Below are 21,376 nucleotides of genomic sequence, written 5' to 3'. Positions count from 1 at the left end.
AAATTATACCTTAATACAGATGCAGCAAGCTCTGTGCAAAGATGTGCTGTAGAGGGGGAGAGCATCCGAGGTGACGCACAGCTCTCTGTTTAATGAACATCCTTACTTCAGAATCCACAGTACGTATTAAAGTTGCTGACTTTAGGATGACTAGAGTAAACCGAGGTGCCTTGGAGGTTAAAACAAAGACTGCACAAAGATGGAGGAGCTGAGACAGATGCAGGAGGAAGAACCAGATAAAAGTAAAGAAAGCAAAGACAGTCTGTAATAAGATGAAACAGAATTTAAAAAGTGTAGGAGTGGCGCTTTGACAGAGGTTCTGGGCTTGTACCAGTGCCATGATGGATGGCTGAGGGGTGGGAGGGGGTGCTAGATGTTATTAGATCAAATGGGGGTCAACCACAGTGTAGTAGGGTTGAGATGCTAAGACAGCCTGTATATTGTGAGCAATAAGACACTGGCACTGATCCAAACTCTAATTATACGCACCATCTCTGCAGAATTAAGATTAGGAGGATTTAGAAGTGTCTCGGGAACACTGACAGACAAAAAAGCCTCGTGTTCACACGAACAGTCAGATTTCCTACATACGCAGAAAATGAAAATGAGACGAGGGCAAAATCTGCACTGACACAGAATACACTGCTGAAATACAATTCAGCCAACCCACACACACTGATCTGGTATTCATTCGCTTGCACCCGAACACTGTAGAAACAAACGGTATCTGTTCACGAATGCAGAATATGCCCCCGGACTCATGCAGGACTTGTACAAACACACAAATGTATTATTAGTACTCTTTCACTTCTGCACACACAGTCTATCATTTGCATGCTAGTGATTTTCCTTTTAAAAACCAAAGCTAATATTTGCTCTGGAGTTGGCACGGACAGCTAAAGCAGGAGTCTTCTAACACTGTTGCAGAGATAGCTTGCTGCCAGCGCTGCAGCTCTGCTCTTGATTCTTTTTCATCACATTTTGATGAATCCGCATCCTGTCAAGTGCAAAGAAAGTCTTAGATTGACTATGTGGAGGATACCCATTAACGAGACCTTTCCTTTAAGCGGGATGTACGTTTTCCTAAATATTCTCATAATCCTCTTTGAGTGACTGTGACTCATCCTTACCCTCTCTCACCCTCATCTTTCTCTCCACCTCTCACTTCAGGATTGATCACCTCTGAAGTAGGCCTTTTGTTCTGTGCGGTGGTGCAGCGAACATTGACCTCAGGAGAGAAAAGGAGATGGAAGACATCTCTCAAAGAATCTTAAAGCATCTCTCTAGTTAATCTACAGAGGCCTTGCAGTGCTTTAAGGAAGAGCACAGTTGATGTTGCTGCCTCAGTACTCACACAACAGATTTTTCTTACATGTCCGCTTGCCCCCGGTTCGCTGCATCATAATGTGCAGTCAAAATAATGTCAATTACTTGTTGAAAACGTTATGAAGTATGTGCCAAGAAGCACTCTCTGAGACTGGAAAATTGAGAGAATGAGAAAAAAGGTGCAGAGACCTGTAGTTCATCAAATGGTCAGCGGTTGGCTCTGAAAGCGAGTCAATCTGCATAGACTCTTGTGTCAAACATAGAAGAGAAATCATTTTTATTTTACATCTTTGTGAAGAAACAGTTCCGCATAGAAAATCCCAAAAGGAGTAAAATTTTAGATAACTATCTTTGGAGATGAAACCCCCCGTAAAACTGTAAGATTAAAATTAGTATTTTAATGCATTTTAAGTACCCTATAACAACCATGGACGGGCTCTCTCCATTTCACCCGCAATGGACTGCTGACACGATACGGAGGTCAGTTACTGAGGAAAACCTAAATGTCTGTGTCAGTAAGAGCTGCTGATTTAGCTGCTGTTAGCGGTAAGTGGATCCGACTCTGGTAATTATGCTAGCTGACATGACGTTAGCTTAGAACTAGCTGCGGGCGTTGCTATTATTGGCTCATTGTCAGCTTTTCAGAGACAGAAGGGTCGCGTGTCTGATCTGTTAACAATAAGTAACTGTGGAATAAATAAGCACGAGAGGAGACGAATGAAAAAGAGAAAGAGGTGATGAAAGTCTATCATATACAGATTAAGCTAGCTTTAAGCTAACTTGTGATTTACATATCAATACTTTCAAAGTATTTAATGGATTTCTCCTCTATTATGAAATTCTTGGGAAACTGGAGCATTGTAATCAAATTCTATTGGGATATAGAGGGTTAAAAATCAAAGTAATTTATATAAGTGCCTTTTTAATCAACCAAGCTAGCATTAGCTTAAAAGTCTCCACCTCTACAGTCACATTCAAATATGGTCATACCTGGTTTAAATAAGGGAGGGGAAAGCTGATAAAAGCAAAAAGACAGATTGAAGGCAATGAAACCATCCAATGACGTCTCAGTGGCTCAGGCCAGCCATTACATACAGCATATGTTTTTAACAGTTTACTACTTGAGGTCCATAAAAATAACATTGGTTTCCTATCGTTTTATTTTAAACATGCTGCAGGCAGTTGGATCCAAACTTGTTTCTGTGAAGAGTTTATAACTTGTATGGTATAAAATTCATTATCAGTAGTTTCAAGTTAGTCTTCTGATTAGATTATCAGGGGCAGGTCTGCAGTGCTTTCTCTGAACCGTTATTCCATATTTAGAGGTGAATCAAACAACACTGTTCAGTTACGTATGGGCAGCGAGCCTTGAATGTGAGATGTGAAACAAACAAGTGGAGAACATTAGATGGTATTTGCAGGGGTATGAATGAACATAATATATATCTATGTAGGCAAATTGAAAGTATTAGGATTTATAACAAATGTTTGGGGTAAAAAAAGGACACATGGATGCTAAAAGTTGTATGTGTAATAATGTTTGTGCAGAGTTTCAGTCAAAAACCCACCCGTTAAAGAGGAGATTGGGTACAGGACATATATACATGCATATGCAGCATTTGTTATAGTATGATGCTATTTATCATAACCTAATTCCTTTTGATGTTAAATGTTTATGCTGTCTCACAAACCTAGAACAGCGCTGCTTTTCAAAAAGCAGTTTCCAGAGTTTCCATGTCCATGTTTCCATGAGTTATGTCTGGAGACATTTTCGTATTTGCTGGTAAATGACTGTAATTAACATAACTCAGTATTACAGCTTTAACCCATTAGGAGACTAGTCTGGGACTTTTACATCATCTGCTCATGAAGAAACAAGGCTGCACGGCAGCAGAGAGGGAAAACGTGGTTCGGGGGTGGGGGATCTCAGCTAAGAAGCTGCTAGAGGCAGCTCTGAAGAATGCCGCCTGGGGTACTGGCAACGTGCGAGACGAAAGAAGAGAATGAGTAAGTGTGAAGAATGGTGGCATGAGAGCAGTCGGGCTGAGCAGACAGTGTGCCAGTTGGGGTCACCTTGAGCAATCCATCTCCCCACCTCCAGCAGGGATGCAGACTGCAGGAGCGGGGAGGACTGAACAGGTTTCCCCCCCTTAATAGCATTCTGCAGAGAGTGAGACAAGGCGATGCCTTCTCCCTCTCTGAACTTGTCCGGCAAGGATTTGGCCACAGCTGAACTGCTGGAAGGTGAGATAACCGGACACCCCTGACAGCTGAGACAAACAACGCGAGACAACACTAGCCGAGACAAACAACACAATTCTGTCAATGCTGAAATGAGCTTTCATTCTGTAAAAAAGGGAAAAGGTGAAACTTTGGCTTCTTTGTCTTCACAAGGCTATGCTTGCTACATAAAGGAAAAGAAGGGAAATCAAGCCTTTTATTTCTTTTGTTTCATTCTGTTGGTAGTCAACGGTGAGGAGACAAATACTCTTACAACAGAAAGAGCTATTAAACTAAAGTAGATTTATCACCTACGCAATCCTTAATGTTTCAGGAGCACGACACTCTCCCCGGAGAATCACGTGGCAATCTGCTATGATGTCAGCTGTTCACACTACATGTGTTTCTGTTTTTTCAGAGACAGGAGGAAGTAGCATGAGGAGAGACAATTTTTTCCTCGTGTGCACACCAAAAAGCAAGGAAATAAAGGGGGAGAGGGACATTTTTAACCCAAAGGATTGTTACAGTAGTCGTATGAATGCCCTCTGTATTTCCTAAAGCTGAGATACACTTCTGGAGCACAATCCCAGAGTATTTCACTCTACCACAGAGCCATAACAATGACCATGGCCTCAAAAGTCTGCCTTCAAGGGCACAATTATTCTTACTGAGAGCAGGCATGGTTGAATCCATTTTCAAGGGTACACAAAAGTAATACTAATCTACCTCTGTGTTCAAACAACGTAACAGACTTTCTTTCATCAAGAACACAGTGATTGACATGGAGGCCTTTCGCTCCTTTATTGTTTAAGTCACAAAGCTTATGCTGTTTGGAGTCTCCACAAATTACACAGAAATGATTCTACACTAAGCTACCTGAGCAGAAATCTTTAATCTTCAACCTGCCACTGACAAAAAAGTTCAGGTGGTCAAGTTTACACTGCAAAGCTGCATTTGCAAAGAGCTGCTCAGGTCAGCCACTATTCACTCCATCAGCCTTTGGAGTGGCCTAATGCTTTAATCTGAAATGAATTTCATTACCTATAAAATACCAGTTAGCACCATAGTGAGCAGGTAGTAGCTGGGGACCAGCATGACAATAAAAACACGTTCAAGCCGAAATAATAAATAAAGTCATTTCACTTGACTTCTTTTTGTCCATTCTCCTTTATCTCTGTCATAATTTGGTTCCCAAACCCTCTGCTTTTAATTTCAGTTACTGCCACATGAAGAGAGGAATCCAAATTACAAACTGAAAAGTCTTTGTTGGTTTAACATTACCAGTGGATCTTTTCCAAAGCACTGCAGGTGATCTGTACTGGAGGTTCCACCAGTTAAACTACTGATCGGGCTAATTAAACACTTTAAACATTATTGACCAAGTCAGTGGATTACAGGAGTGATACAGATGTTGAGCTGTGGATGTGCTGTGGTTAACAGATGCAAGTTTGCTGGATTTTAAAGTTTTCATCCAAGTTGAACTGAAATTGCTCCATTTTTACTGAATGTCTGGGCTGATGATAAAAACAGCTGAGCTGATTATTAATCATCTCTGCTTGTCCCCAGGCTATGTTAGTCCTGCACTAATAATGTTTAGCTGGATCAAACTCCAGCTAAACACTGCCAGCAACAGAAAAACATCTTTTTACAACTTGGGAGCGTTTACATTTCATTCCAAAATTCTCACCACAGACCTGTTTTTATATTATAATAAACTGCGATGTAGCTGGTGGCCTGTAGCCTGGCTATATCTCAAAATGATAAACCAGATGTACAGATGCCGCATCTTATTCAACAGATTTCAGCTCAGTTTTCAATGAGAGAAAGCCTTCACTTTAATAATAAACACCAACATCGGCATTAGAAATGAATATTCTTGCTGAAGCGGAACAAGATAAGAGGCTGTTCACCTTAAACCGCTAACCTTTTGCACAGGTGCCACAAAACAATAATGAGCTGAGCACAATTACTGAGAGCAGGTAGCCCAGGGTGTCTCAATAATCTCCTGCTCAGCATAAGCAAAACAGGACTTCATGCGCCCCAAACAAAATGTGAACCCATAACTTTGACAGATTGATTCAAGTTTCTTGGAACAAATATGAGCAACACACAGAAAAGTAATATTTATGGAGCTAATTTCCTGCCAAAAATGAAAGAAAACATGTTTTCCAAATGCCTGATGATTCATTATCAAACTGTGCAAAACATCACTAACAAATTCATGCATTTAGTTTCGCACATACAAAACGCACCTATTAAGATTAATAGAACAACAATGCTTCATAAAAGGAATGCAGAATTTATAAAATAAACTGTATTTTTTTTTAGAGAAAAAATATGACTTTGTGCACAACCAGTGTGCTGTGAAGGTCCCAAAAAGAGCAGATATTAAACACTCAAACACAGCGATAATTTCCAGTCTGTCAGCATTAGCAGTGAATAATAGCGACGGACAAATGAAAAATTAGCAAGATAAACAAGAATGCCCGCTCATGTTGACGTTGGCGTTGCAGAGTTGCACTTCTAACTTCTGTGGGGGTAACGCACGTGTTTGGAACAACACAAACAACTAGATTATCTGGGAAAAGAGCTTAAACATGTACATAACTTCAAATAACAAATGTGAATATCAGAAAATTGGATTTTTAAATCAATAAATATTTATCACAGTTGCAAAATTCTAATGCAGACTTCATGTTTTTAAAGATATTTTTGATATTTCTGATTGCTTTCCAACATTACAACTACATGGCTGACTTGTATGCTTCTCCTCAGCAGAGACTGCATATGTAATGTGGACAGTGTAAGAGTACATAATTAAGTTTTATTAGCTTGGTCTTCATTTATTACACACTAATTATTGGATGCAAACATGTGGCACATTAAGTTGAAGCTCTGTGTATTAAAGCACCGTCAGGGGACGCGCACAGATACTCTCTGGATCGCGTTGCGGACTGCTCCTGGCGTGCAGAAGCGAAGAGGCTCCAAGCTACAGTGCATTCCCATGATTCTAAAATTATAATATATTACAGAGCATCATCGGGAAGTGCTTTGTAAGGGGGTAACAGCTGCAAGGTAAAGGTGGAAAGATTGTTTTTTCCTTTCTTCCTTGCTCATGTGTGAACCGCATTCACATCTAGCCATCTGCTTCTGGGCCTGGGTGTGTATGTGTGGGAGCTGCCATGCTAGCGGAGAGGATCCGATTTATCATTACAGATGATTCTGGAAACAAAACCGATGTGTGGAGCCTACGTGGCTCCTTGATATCTTCATTGTATTCCAGGTTTCTGCCTATTCAAATGATACGTGTGCCAATCTCTCCCAATCTACTGCGCTTTCACACCGAACCATCTGCTGCAGACCTTTTTTCGCACGCGAGGCCGGCGTGTACGAGTCAACGCAGGAGTCGGTGAGAGTGGAGCGAAGGTGGTGAGTGTCTGAGACTGTGGGCTTGTGTGGCCGCGCATGTATAACAACGAGTTGTTTTGAAAGCTTCTAACAATGACTGCATGACTGATTATGGAGATGCAATTTACAAACTTCCTGATGATGTTGTACACTAGACTGAGTTTCATTACAGACTTAACTGCCAACACACACCTTTGTGTTCTGCTTGATGTGCAGGACTGGGTTCAGAAACCTAGTTCTATATCATGAAAATGCAGAAAGCCGCCTTAGTTTACTGCAAAGAAATAGAATAGATTTTATGCATATTTCTTAAGGAATAATGTTGGTATTTCATTGTTAGCCTGCACTGCGGTACATGTACAACAAAACACAATCATGCAGTGCACTGAAAGAAAAATGACAACTGCAATATCTGGGATTTCATTCCTTCATCCAAAGCATTCCTACTCGGTACTTTGGGAAGTTACATAGAGTTTAATATGGTTTTAATGACAGTGATGAATGCCCGTATTTATTTAGCCAACACTGATGTGTAATCTTTAAACCGTGTGACAACTACGATGTAATTAAAAGTAGCCACTATAGTAGTGTTTTGTTGTTAAGCTCCCTATATATTACCTTTGCAGCAAGTATGAACGAACGATTTTTCTTCCTGAGCGACCACTGCATAGAGCGGTTTTATGGATTTTTAATACATTCTGAGGTCCTTTGTTTGTACAGTAGCAGGGTGACTGCTGATATTCAACGTGCTACGTGGCCTTAACCTCTTAAATGTCCCTCTCTGTTAGATTATACTGCAAGTCTGTGTGTGGGTGAGTGTGTGTGTTTGTGTATTCATGCACAATTCTGAAGACAAAGTGAAAGAGAGTACACAAGTGTGCTCACGTTGAAGTACATGAAGCAGCACAAGCGCAGGGATTGCTGAAAGCTTCAGACAGAGTCAGCGAAGGCGTCTGTAAAAGGTCACCGTTCTCTCCATCAACAGAGTTTGGAATGGACGGGGGCGGACCGGAGAGGAGAGGACAGGGCAAAACGAGGGGGCCCAGTGGAAAAAGTCACCCACCCAAAAATGTGGGTCAGCAGTTTGCTGTGACTAAGGGCACAACCATAAGGAGGCAGCCAGGGAACCATTTAACAACCTTATTGCCGGCTCTTCATCCTCACGCCTGGCATGAGATGGCAAGGAAAGGTCCCGCGCGAGCCGTGCTTCAGACTTTAATAGTGTGCAAATATGTCAGGTGGGGAACTATGCACATGTTAGGTTAGACAGGTAAGGAAAGGGTTTAGGAATGAATCTGAAACTATTTATACTTCACACTTTTCTTGTCTTATCTGCCAGCAGTTCATTTTAAATTAACCTAATTTTGTACTGCTTCAGTGAAAACGTGACATACTGTGTGAGAGGAATCAGGAACAAATCTGACAAATCCCGTTAGAGTTTTCTGAACATTACTATAAAAGTGCTTAAGATGACTACAGGCGCTTAAACCTAAGCTAGGTATTTAAACTTTAGAAATACTCTTTAGCTCACAGCCATCATTGCATGAAAATTTACATAAATGTTGTAGGATGTAATTACCTGAAGCCCAAGGTCAAATTCTATACAGGTGTGCAAAAATTATAGCCTGCTACACTCTTGGGTATCTCAGGTAAAACTTTTGATGTGAAGCAAAAACTCTGAACGCCTGAAACTTTATGCACACAGTTTTGAACCTTTCTTGTACATTTTGAATGCCACATTTGTTGCTTTTTCACATGTCAACTCACAGGTAATATCCTTCAATAAAACGAGTGAAAGGTCTTACATAAGAGATCATAGCTTTTTCACATCGTCACCTCTGGTTAAGGTCTCAGACCTCATCTCTGATCTGCTTTTTAAAAAAATAGACTTTCATGTGTGGACGGCGTACTTTCCCACTCACCGAATCATCAAAGAGATGAGGGAAACCGTGGCCATTTCAAGCAAGAAAATATGTTTATGTTTAACCTGAGTTAGGTAAACCTTTGATGCTAAAATATTAGGTTTAAACGTTGTAGCCTATTTCGCAGCTGCGGTTCATTTTATGATGGGGCCTGAGCCTCGACGCCTTGACTGACATCCTTTTTTGCTTTTTCATAGTTGAGAGGAGGTAGTAGTGGGAGGGCAGCTTAATGGCTGATAATAAATATGTGAAGGTATCTAAGAGACATTTATCCCATTTCTGCTCCCTCCCTGCCTTCTTCCTGCAGGCAGCCTGCGTCTTGCGTAATGTAAATGTGGAACACAGCACAAATGATCAGGGACATTATCACATTCTGCATTTCTGTCAATACCTCAGGGTGTAATACGCGTCTAATATATGTCAAGTTATATGTGATATATATCTGAGTAAGTGCGACAGTGGATGTTGGATAAATTCACACTTTGTCATCGGGAGGATATTTTTGGGAAGCTACAGTGGAGGAGGAGGATCTCCAGGGGAATGTAACTGTATGAGATCCCAGTGATGGTGAAAAAGAGAATACTGGGAAAACTGACAATGAACATCAAAGGCTCACTCTATGCATTACAATGTCATTCAAAAGGGGCTCCATCTCTGAACATATGACTCAACTCTCACGCAGCCAGGTGCAGAAAATTCTGTCTTTCAGCCCTCCCATTCTGGCCTAAAATCTCTGCTACAATCTAGCGAAATTAGATATTCTGTCCTTAGGCAAAGAAGGGGAAAGTGGCACCATTATTACAGTATTTTGCATCATGATATATTACCCTTTCAATAGATCTGCTTGCTGGATTTTCGCTTTAATTAGCCAGCTTGCTAAAAGAATAGAAAAAAAAAAGAGAAGGAACAACTTTAATCATTTGTGTCTGTCACAGGCCTGCGTAAGCTGTGCTCGAAACCTGTCTGTGACGCTGTAATTGTTGGCCGCTCAAAAGAGAAAACTGTAACTCTCATTTTAGTCACTTCGATTAACTTTAGGACAGTAAATATAGACATAGCGCAAAAAGATAAAAGTGAGAATCAATTTAGAACTACAGCCATTTAAGTCCTGCTGTTGCTAAAACGTTACCACAGGAATAATCAACTTGCATTAACAACGTTGCTCAAGCACTGCTTATTCTGACTAAAATGCCAGAGCCCGCTATGGTACCAGCTGTGGTGGGGTCCATCTAATGCCATCTGGCAGCTCCAGGTTCCTTCAAAGGAACTGTCAGGTCTCAAAGGAAGGCTTTGATTTAGATTCAGACACTACAGACCACACACCGCAAGCACGCACATGTATGCAAACAGCTGCAGGGTGCAGACACACATGAGGAACAAAATCCATCGCAATACTTTGAAACGTGCACAAACAAGCCACACGCAGTGACCAACAGGTGGAACCGACATTCTTAGCAGGTGTTAGCCTACGCCTACAATAACAGCAACTTCAGACACAGTCCTCGAGTCATTAATACTCCTGGCACCAAATTAACACCTGGATGCCTTCCAAATGAAAAAGTTGAATTTTGGAGAACTGCGAGATTATAGTTTGTCATGCTAAAGAATAAAAAGAAATACTCTGTTTCTGCTAAAATGTTCCCTTTATATATATATAACCTCTATTAATATCTCCTAATATACATTTTTTATTAAAGTTTTTGGATGGGGTTAATAAAAATCTTCTTAACAAACACATTTTTAAGAATAAATGTAACGTTTCAAAGTCAGTTTCACTCAACATGTCATTCTAAAAAAGCTGATTTCAATCCCTGTGCCAACAGCCACATCTTTAAAAAGAAAGGGAAAAAAGTCTCAGTGACATTTGCATTATAGGGCTCGCACTAACACTGTTATCCCGAGCGACTTACAATGCCTGTGACAGCACAATGAGCTTAAACTCCTTAAAGTCAAATGACAAGCAGCCAGCGGTGGGGAATAAAAGGACTCGAGGCCATCGGCTTAAACTCCTCTGACCCTGCAATGACCACATAAAATGCAACGGCCACCACTTTCCACTGCGTCGGGCCTAAGTGGGGTGAACGTGGGCATAATTAGATGCAAATGTGTGTCACTGTACAGCTGATGCAAGCACCAAGTAACATGGAGGAATCAAGGATAAATGTGAAAGCCAAGCCTTGAGGGACAGTGCTGAAAAGAACAGAACGGTCTCGATGTCAAGGAAGCGAACGGCTGTAACGGAGACAGTCGACCTCGTGGAAAAACATGATTAGCTTTCTGTTTGCGTGAATTGTGTGTCACGCTGTGTTCACATGGAACATGAGCATGCGTGAAAGCAGGTTGCCTGTGCTGCTAGATTAAGTCACATTTGATGGAAATTTGCCATCTTTGGTTTGTTTATACGATACTCCTTATGAACACTAGATGAAGATAAGTGGCAAGAATTTAGGAGATGGTGAGTATGTGTATGAGCAGCAGAAAATAAACTCCACGAGTGAACAGAACATGTCCAAACATTTTTAATTTAAATAAATAAATAATAATGACATTTCTATCCTTACTATTCTGAGTGGTTTTGTAGAGAGGAGGGTATTAGATCCCAAACCTGTTGAGCATTTCCCAATCCTAATTCAGTTGACATCTGTGCTTGACATCTGTGCTAGGAAGAGCTCACTATATAACTAATGTTTTGGGGGGGGATTTTCCCCCACAGTGGTTTATAAAAAGGCTGCTGAGCCAGTGATGTCATTGCTAAATTTGTGATTCTGCCTGGCAACAACTACTATCTTTATAAATTGGCTCGTCTTTCCTGCAGATTCTTCACAGAAGAATGTATGACTCGGGTGAGATGATACTCGGGGTATCATCTCACAGCATTTTACCAAAATGTGACTTCACAACTAGCACTAGGACCGAGCTTCATTTGCTCAGATTGCAACTAAAATTGCAACTTTTTTTTTTGCTTTGCTTATATAATGAGTTAACTGTATAGTGTTTACCATCTTCCATTAACTACTGATTGGTAAAATATCTGTAATAGGTTTATTTAACTGTGGTTTTAAAAAAAAATGAGATTAACCGCTAATATAGATGAATAGAAAAGAACAATTATTAATAACAAGAATACCTGGCATTTAATAAAAATGTGTACTGTATAATGGGCATAATTTATCCAGTTAACCTATCATGAATAGATGACTGGCATTACATCATCATCATATGGCTCTTTCAGAGTTATGGACGAGTTAAAAAAAAAGTTAAAAGCTTGTCACTGTTCAAAATTAAGGGAGCGCTTTTATAACTGTTGCTCAAGGTTTGTAAATGTATTCAGATGATGAAGTACAAAGGAGACGTGATACACTGAGATTCTTACATAAAGACAAAAACCAAAGTTCTTCCACAGGTCATGTTTGTGACATTACCAGACAGTCATCTGACATGTATTAAAGTACTCTGAGTGAATGGGGAGAGATTTTCAACATTAGTTTCTTTCGTTACATAAAACCTGCATGTATTGAATCACAAGTCACGACTCGTTACAAAAAAAGTCGATCTTTTATTATATCTATAAATAAATATTTTATATTTATAATTGATATTTCAACTATGCATTTTCACATTACTGCAGTTTCATTAACAGATTAATTAAAAGCATTACCACGATGACCATCTCTGCTTATTCTGCTACAGCACACAAAAAACGAGGTAAAACTGACCTGTGGGCATCATCTGACACAACCAACGTCGAAAAGGAATATGGTCGAGGCATGTATCGCCTCTACCGTATTTGACAGCTGATCTGTTATGCTTTGGATGCAAAATAGTCCCTCTTAGTTAGGGTGTGCCACAAGGCTCAATTTCGGGTCCAGTCTTGTTTGCACGTCACATGTTGACACTGGGGTCTATTTTTTCCCAGCATAACCTTTTATTTCACTGATTTGCACATGACTTGCAGATTTGACTTTGTGAGTAAATACATTGACAGTGCTCTGGATCCTTTATCTTCCCATTATAAGACAAATGTTAAAAACCTCATTGTGTACCTTGATGGTTACTTTAAACTGTGTAGGCAGGTATGCAGCAGTCCATTTTCCCCATCACTTTGACATGAGCCCAGGTTTGTTCTACAAAAGTGAAACATTTTAGTAAAACCTACAAGCTTTTTCAGGTGTTGGGGAGTTTAGCACAGGCCACAGTTTTCAGGTGGCCACCAATCCTCTTAACAAAGTTCCACTTTTAATTTTGTGTAAAGGTTAGAGTGTACAGCGTCCAGATGGACAACTGTGGTTTTATGATGAAGAGAGGGCAGAGCGGGTGCAGGTAAAAGGGGGATGCTAAGAGGCACAATAGGTGAGGCTGATTACAGCACTTTCGGACGATGTTACAGGCAAAAGGCACTTCAACCGACACGACGAGTGTAAAAAGCACAGACCAAAAGTTCACATTAAGCACAACATTAGCGTGTATGCTCTTAGACACTGACACATATGCACTCGCACACACGCACATAAAATGCAGAAACACAGTGCCACCAGTACACAACCTTTCAGCCACTCATTCAAAAGGTGGTCCAAACCCTTCTGGAAGCACACGTGAAAAAGCATTTTATCATTTTCCCAGCGAGGCAGTATTCAACATGCAAAAACTGCACTGACTTTTCATACTTCTCACATCTCGTTAGTGCTCCACATGCAGAAAGCAAATGCAATGCTTGGCAATCTGTCTGAACAGCTAGTCAGGCCAGACTGTTAGTTAAGCATTTGTTGAGTCTTAATCATGCAAACACCGAGCTTACAGAGAGAGATGTGACAAGTTAAAAGCAATCTGAATTCTTGCTGATAATTAACTAGTAAGCCATCCAACTCTTCCTCAGCCAGCTAGTGAAGGTTTATTTATATGTCTGATGTTGAACAATGATTTTGAAAACGTATTCATTTAATCCTTCTAACTGTAGAGATTACTTGTTGCTTAACAGGACACTGATGACTTTGCAATGACTTGTAACTTGCAGCATGACTGCACATTTTCATTAGTCTTAGCAGTTACTTTAAACCAAAAGGACCATTGCAATCAACACGTGATATGTTATATGTTATAATGATATAAAACCCAAGGTTAATTGAAATATGAGTGACTACACAAGTCAAGTTTAAAAATGCATTACACCCAAGATCCTTTTAATATTCTCTCCTGATTATTTCTGCGTCCTGAGGAGACAGGGGCAAGCATGACTCTAAATACTGGAGTCATAATACTGCTAATACCTGCTGCTTTATGAAAGACCACTGATGAATGTCTGCCTCAATACATTAACAACAACCAAACACTTAATGGTTGCAGGGCTGTTGTGATTCAAATGACTTAGTGTGCACATTGATAATACTAGAAGGAGCCAAGAGTTTAGCGTTGCCTGGAAGTTGCCTGTAGTGTTGATTGCTTTAACTCTTTCCCCTATAAAGACGACCTCCCCTGTATCCTTCATGATCAATTTTGACAGCTCAGTATGTATATCGATACAGATGTGGTTTGACAACCTCTAGAATAGTTTCTAGAGGATCCTGACCTCAGTCCAACACAAGAGTGGAGACCACGAACCAGTCCATCATCAGTTTCTGACCTCACAAATCCACTTCTGGAACAATGTCCAGAAATTCCCATAAACACTCTTCTAAACCACGTGGAAAGCCTTCCCAGAAGAGTTTGGCCGACATAAAAAAACCCTATGGATTAAGAACAGGATGTCCCTCAAGTTTATATGTGTGTGAAGACGGATGAGGGAATACTTCTGGCAATATAGTGCATGACAGAATCAACGCAATCACACTTCTTTGTGATTGTGGACAAAAATGAACTTGATATACAGTGGGGCAAAAAAGTATTTAGTCAGCCACCGATTGTGCAAGTTCCCCCACTTAAAATGATGACAGAGGTCAGTAATTTGTAATTTGCACCAGAGGTACAACTGTGAGAGACAGAATGTGAAAAAAAAATCCATGAATCCACATGGTAGGATTTGTAAAGAATTTATTCGTAAATCAGGGTGGAAAATAAGTATTTGGTCACCTCAAACAAGGAAAATCTCTGGCTCTCACAGACCTGTAACGTCTTCTGTAAGAAGCTTTTCTGTCCCCCACTTGTTACCTGTATGAATGGCACCTGTTTGAACTCATCATCTGTATAAAAGACACCTGTCCACAGCCTCAAACAGTCAGACTCCAAACTCCGCCATGGCCAAGACCAAAGAGCTTTCGAAGGACACCAGGAAAAGTATTGTAGACCTGCACCAGACTGGGAAGAGTGAATCTACAATAGGCAAGCAGCTTGGTGTGAAAAAATCAACTGTGGGAGCAATCATCAGAAAATGGAAGACATACAAGACCACTGATAATCTCCCTCGATCTGGGGCTCCACGCAGGATCTCATCCCGTGGGGTCAAAATGATCATGAGAACGGTGAGCAAAGATCCCAGAACCACACGGGGGGACCTGGTGAATGACCTGCAGAGAGCTGGGACCAAAGTAACAAAGGTCACCATCAGTAACACACTACAACGGCAGGGAATCAAATCCCGCAGTGCCAGACGTGTTCCACTGCTGAAGCCAGTGCATGTCCAGGCCCGTCTGAAGTTTGCCAGAGAGCACATGGATGATACAGCAGAGGATTGGGAGAATGTCATGTGGTCAGATGAAACCAAAGTAGAACTTTGTGGTATAAACTCAACTCGTCGTGTTTGGAGGAAGAAGAATACTGAGTTGCATCCCAAGAACACCATACCTACTGTGAAGCATGGGGGTGGAAACATCATGCTATGGGGCTGTTTTTCTGCCAAGGGGACAGGACGACTGATCCGTGTTAAGGACAGAATGAATGGGGCCATGTATCGTGAGATTTTGAGCCAAAACCTCCTTCCATCAGTGAGAACTTTGAAGATGAAACGAGGCTGGGTCTTCCAACATGACAATGATCCAAAACACACCGCCCGGGCAACAAAGGAGTGGCTCCGTAAGAAGCATTTGAAAGTCCTGGAGTGGCCTAGCCAGTCTCCAGACCTCAACCCCATAGAAAATCTGTGGCGGGAGTTGAAAGTCCGTGTTGCTCGGCGACAGCCCCAAAACATCACTGCTCTCGAGAAGATCTGCATGGAGGAATGGGCCAAAATACCAGCTACTGTGTGTGCAAACCTGGTAAAGACCTATAGTAAACGTTTGACCTCTGTTATTGCTAACAAAGGTTATGTTACAAAGTATTGAGTTGTATTTTTGTTATTGACCAAATACTTATTTTCCACCCTGATTTACGAATAAATTCTTTACAAATCCTACCATGTGGATTCATGGATTTTTTTTTCACATTCTGTCTCTCACAGTTGAAGTGTACCTCTGGTGCAAATTACTGACCTCTGTCATCATTTTAGGTGGGGGAACTTGCACAATCGGTGGCTGACTAAATACTTTTTTGCCCCACTGTATTTATTCCACTGGAAAATCCACAAAACAAAGCAACTTTTACAGCAGCAATAACTTTAACCAGAAATGAGTTGATGTGACTGTGGCAACTTAAAATCAATTGTAAGCATGGAGTCAAACGCTTACCTCTCGCCGCCGTGACGCCCAGCAGCTCTGTTTGATCTTCCAAACTACGGCGGCCACCAGGAGCAGGGACAGGAAGCAGCTGTGGGTGGAAAAGACAGAGGAAGAGATGAGTCCAAAATATATTAAAAAAAGAAATAAAAACAGATAAATGAAGCGATGAGAAGACAAAACCTATAAGCTTTTGTCTTCTCATCAAAAGCTATAAGGATGGTTTGATGTTAACTTTATAGGAAAGAAGTATTTGACTACGAGTTTTATTTTCTGTCACCGATAAATATATTAACAAACAGATTTTTGACATCAAACATATACATGTGTGCATTTTAAACTGACAGCAAGTAGGGGAGGAAAATAAAGCAAAAATAAAACGAGGTGATGCCAGCCCACACTGAACAGCATTAAAGAGCGACAGGTCTGAAACTCGAAGGGTAACATTAATTATCATAAGCGATGAATCTGCCACAATATGCACAACCTTTGAAGTCAATTTGACACGTCACTGCAGCCTTTTCCATCTGTACTGGAAATCCAGGAAAACTGCTTGACAAATATGGGCAGCTGACAAAGTTACACAAATTTTCATTTTACTGGAATTAGTCCTTTTTTTCAAGATCAAAAGAATCAAAACGATACATTCTCAGCTATAGAAAAAGAGCTGATGATGTCACTTCTTAACGGGATACAAAGTGATCGTGCTAAACGTCAAAAGAAACAAGCTAAAAAACAAAAGGTTAGCAAAAAAAAAATGGATGTACACTTTGCGCTTTTCTTCAGATTGTTTAGGAGGGTGGTCACACATGATGATTTTCTGCTTAAATACTTTTAAACAACACACACACACACAGACGGTCTTCAACCACCATTCCATTTTATGCCCTCGAGCTCCAAGTGTTGGCATCAAGCACCATCTTTGTCATCCTGTTATGTTTCTGTTCTGTTTTACTCTACACTCGCTTCCTTTCATTCTTCAGCACTTTGTGAAATGTTTTTTCATGTTTTTTCTTGAACACATAATGTGTTTTTCTTGGTTTATTTCAAGAACCGCCCTCCCCCCTCAACACACGCGCACACAAACACACACAAATAAAATATACAAAGAATCAAAACGCTTAGCGCTATTTACGCTCTACAGAAAAACACCTTGAGGTGATGATGATTGTGGTGACATGTCTGGGTGACATGGTTTGTTAGCATCAGCGTGTGTGTGCGCGTCTGCTCTCCCTGGCTTCCAGACGTGTACTTAGACAAGATGGAGTGAGTGGGTGTGCGCGCGCGCACGTGTAAACACATCAGGGACAACATCTTTAGCACTCAGCTTCACTCTCAGCCTGTCACGGCTCTTGCTGATCTTCAGTCAAAGCTATCAGAAGTACGATGGCAAAATGCCTAAATATGAGTGATTCGTGACACAGTTTCCTCCAGGACGGGAGAAAAAGACAAAAAAAACCCATCTAGCCTTAAGAAAAGAGATACGTGAGATTAAATATTAAGTCTCATGTAATTTATTTTCATATATGGGTCAATTTAAAAGTCCACATAGGTTAGAACTTTTAAAAAAAGGAGCATACTCTGGTGTTTTGTCCTAGCTAAAGGCATTTCTATCAGAGACACAAAGCTGGCAAGCTTCATGGCACTATGTGTCACATCTAATTTAAAAATACAGAACAGTACAAAGTAAGTGAAGCCGTGTTTCTAGTTTACACCGTGGCATATCGGCCTCCAGGTCTCTATGTACTGCAGTATTCAACACAAGACTGAGTCCTCAATGATTAATGGGCTCAGAGCTAACTGTCTGAAAGACTGAAAACTCCTGGCTTTGACTTTCATAAATACATTTATGCTTTATTGTCTCAAGTGTAGTTTTTTTTGCTAGTGTTTATCGCATAAAGAATATTTGTGAATAAACTTTCTGGGCTTTGAAGTGGATTTAATTAGTGCACATTGAAGCGTAACTTCTTCAGACACAGGGCCTTCCAGTCAGACCCCTCGCAGGGTTTTCTCCAACGTTCTACCACTTTTTCCATCTAAATGCCTTTGCCTATTTTAATAGTGGCTGTGAAGCGTCAGATCTTCATTCATCGCTCCCGACCCCATCCGAGCCCCCGCCCACCCTGTGTGACTCTTTAAAGTGCCATTTATTTAAAAAAAGAAGAAGAAAAAAAGATTCCCTTATCTCTCTGGGCTGAAGAAGCCCCTTAAGAGATCCATCCGTTCAGCCATCTTATTGATCTGGCTTCCTGCTCATTGCTTTAAAAGCAACACGGTGCTGATGAATGACTTGCATGAATAGATATCGGCTTCACATCAAAGGCTTCCCTGCTCAGCAGGGTGGGAGGGAAAAGGAGAGAGAAACAAAGGACAAGAAGAGAAGGAAAGACAATGATGAAGAAAATGGACAGCGATGGTGAAAGACAACGTGAAACACAGACAGATTGGAAAGTGTAAGCTGAAGTCTAAACAATGGTATAAGTTTAGAGTTAAGGAGGAGAAAATGGAGCAAGAGACAAAGACTGAAGGAATCGAAAGTAACACCGGAGAGACAAACACTAAGAGAAGCAGACGGAGACCGACACAGAGAAATGTGCTTCATTTGATCTCAACCTCTGCAAGGGATGCTGGGAAAGTTAGTCAAGCTTCAGCTCCCACCTCAACCCATACGTCACACCAGCATCTCTCACTTTCAATGAAAATAGAAAAGAATATTCACCAGCAGATGCTGCCTCACCAAAGCCACCTGTGACAATCGCACTTCACCTTCACTAAAGTCTCAATAAAAGCAACTCTGAGCCAACGGATTACGGATTTCGGGGGTTATATTTATGCGAATTCCTGTACAGTTAGAAGATGGTGATCTAAACGGAGCATCTGTTTGCCTTTGTGTAGCAGACTCCAGCAATACCCTTAACAAAATGACACAAAGTACCGAACACATGAAAAACAAAACAAAACATCAGACAACTGATAGTGGGGTAAAGTTAACCCTACTAAGCTACAGATACAAATTTACATTACTGCACCCTTCAGGTTCAACGGTGCACACATACACATTACGTACAAGGAAGTTTATGTTGCCCTAACAACACAGTTGCATTAACATTACTGTTTCTTGTGTCGAGATTAATTCAAATCAGCGCAGATTGCTACTTCCTGTGAGATCTGTCTCGGTTATTTTCATGCTTTTTAAGAGCACCGAGCGAGCCAGGTAAAGCAGGTTAAAGAGAATCACTCTGATGGCATGTTCAAGGGAGGTTCCCTCTACTGAAAAATACCTAATGGGGAAAAGATCTAAATCAACTTTGTAGCAGGAACTCACCAGTACGATTTCTTTTATCCAGTTTCCTCAGATATCTAACATGTAATGAAAAGTGACGGAATCAAAGTTTGAAAGTTTACGAAGGAAAAAATACTGACTCTCTAAACACATTAAATGATTATTTCAGTTTCCTGAAAACAAAACCGTTTGAATTTAATTAGTGCGATGAGCAAAAAGTCACTTTAAAACAAGACCCGAAACTAATTAACATTTTACCAAATATTCAGGTTAAATTAACCAGTTTCATCAAACTCATCGTATTCAGCTGCAATTAAGTTGAATTTTAAAAACAGCAGAAAGTATTGTTCTGACACTGACAGTGATTTATGGAACAGACTGTAAACTACAGCTCCAAAAACATAAAATAAAATGTTTTAAAAAGATCATTTGGTATGGATTCTTATGATATTTGATACCATGTTAGTGAATGTCCAGTACTAGTACTTAAAATTTGCTTGATGATCTGAAATTTTTTTATGAAAAATGTGCAACAAACTAAGAAATCAAGAAGAGGGAAAACACTTTTTCACAGCACCCGATGTTTAGAAAGAGTGTCAGCATGCCATTATTCACATTTTCTGGATGCTATTAATGCTTTTCCTACTTTAAACAAGATTAATTTCAGGCAAAAATATCAGACAGACATTTATTCTAGAGTAAAAGATTACTTATATCGCAGTTTTACCTTCAAATGCATTCTAAAATGAGAACATCGTGAGCATATTTCAATGTTGTTCCATTTAGAAATGTGGAATTTTCTCACTTCTAGCTTGAATTTAAAAAAGTTTAGCTGCTCAGTCCATAATAAGGCAGTCCAAAGTTTGATGACATAACAGAAGACGCTAAAACGCTGGCAAAAAAAAGAATACTGTGTGCAAAGCTCTTGAGTGTCTCGGGTAAAAAAAAAAAAAAAAAAAAATGGATGCCGTCTATTTTAAGTGGCAGAGTGGAAAGCGGAAAAAGAGCCAGGCGAAGTGTATTATAGCCATCGGCTGCTGAGGCCAGAGAGGTGAGCTCTGACGTGTCATTGGCTAACCTGACAGCAAGACAACAGCCACAGGGCAAACACCAGCACACTGGTTCTGTTGTCCACAGCCAGCTGAATACTAATCCTGCAGTCTGCCTGCTGCTGGCTTTTACTCCGGGGTGGGAAATGAAACCTGCTCACTAGCCAAACAGCATTTCATTTTCGCTATGACTGATAAGTTTTGTCCGCTGAACCACACACACTAATCAGCAGTTGCTCAGAGGTCCTATTCTGCCATGCACTTGTCGCCACTAAACCCTGCAGCGCTGCGGGTGATGGGACCCTTCAAAGAAAGGCTAACCTACCTGAAATAAAATGAGGACCTGAACATGTCACAGAATACAAATTTGGGTATAATGAGCAAGGTACCGTCCCTACACACTGCTCCCCGGGCGCCTGCTTAGTGGGCTGCCCACTGCTTCACTGAGTGAATGGGTCAAATGCAGAGAAAAACAAGTAATTTCCCCATGGGGATCAATAAAGTATCCATTATTATTATTATTATTATTATTATTATTATTATAATCTGTGCAGCTCCAGATCATTTCTTTACTCTCTGCTCTAACAA

General features: G+C 40.6%; 1 protein-coding gene across 2 annotated transcripts in view; it reads right to left on the bottom strand.

Annotated features, from left to right (window-relative positions):
* atrn (attractin) overlaps positions 1 to 21,376 on the bottom strand; it is a 136,418-nt gene that overhangs the window by 34,956 nt on the left and 80,086 nt on the right. For both annotated transcript variants that reach the window (XM_004554785.3, XM_004554786.6), the window contains exon 26: positions 16,469 to 16,547. In XM_004554785.3, the coding sequence (XP_004554842.1) occupies positions 16,469 to 16,547 (79 nt within the window). The remainder of the gene's footprint in view (positions 1 to 16,468; positions 16,548 to 21,376) is intronic.

This window comes from Maylandia zebra, linkage group LG19 (genome assembly GCF_041146795.1).
Source record: "Maylandia zebra isolate NMK-2024a linkage group LG19, Mzebra_GT3a, whole genome shotgun sequence".
Lineage (NCBI taxonomy): Eukaryota > Metazoa > Chordata > Actinopteri > Cichliformes > Cichlidae > Maylandia > Maylandia zebra.
The sequence above is the reverse complement of the archived record's forward strand: the minus strand, read 5'-3'. Positions and strand labels throughout refer to the sequence as shown.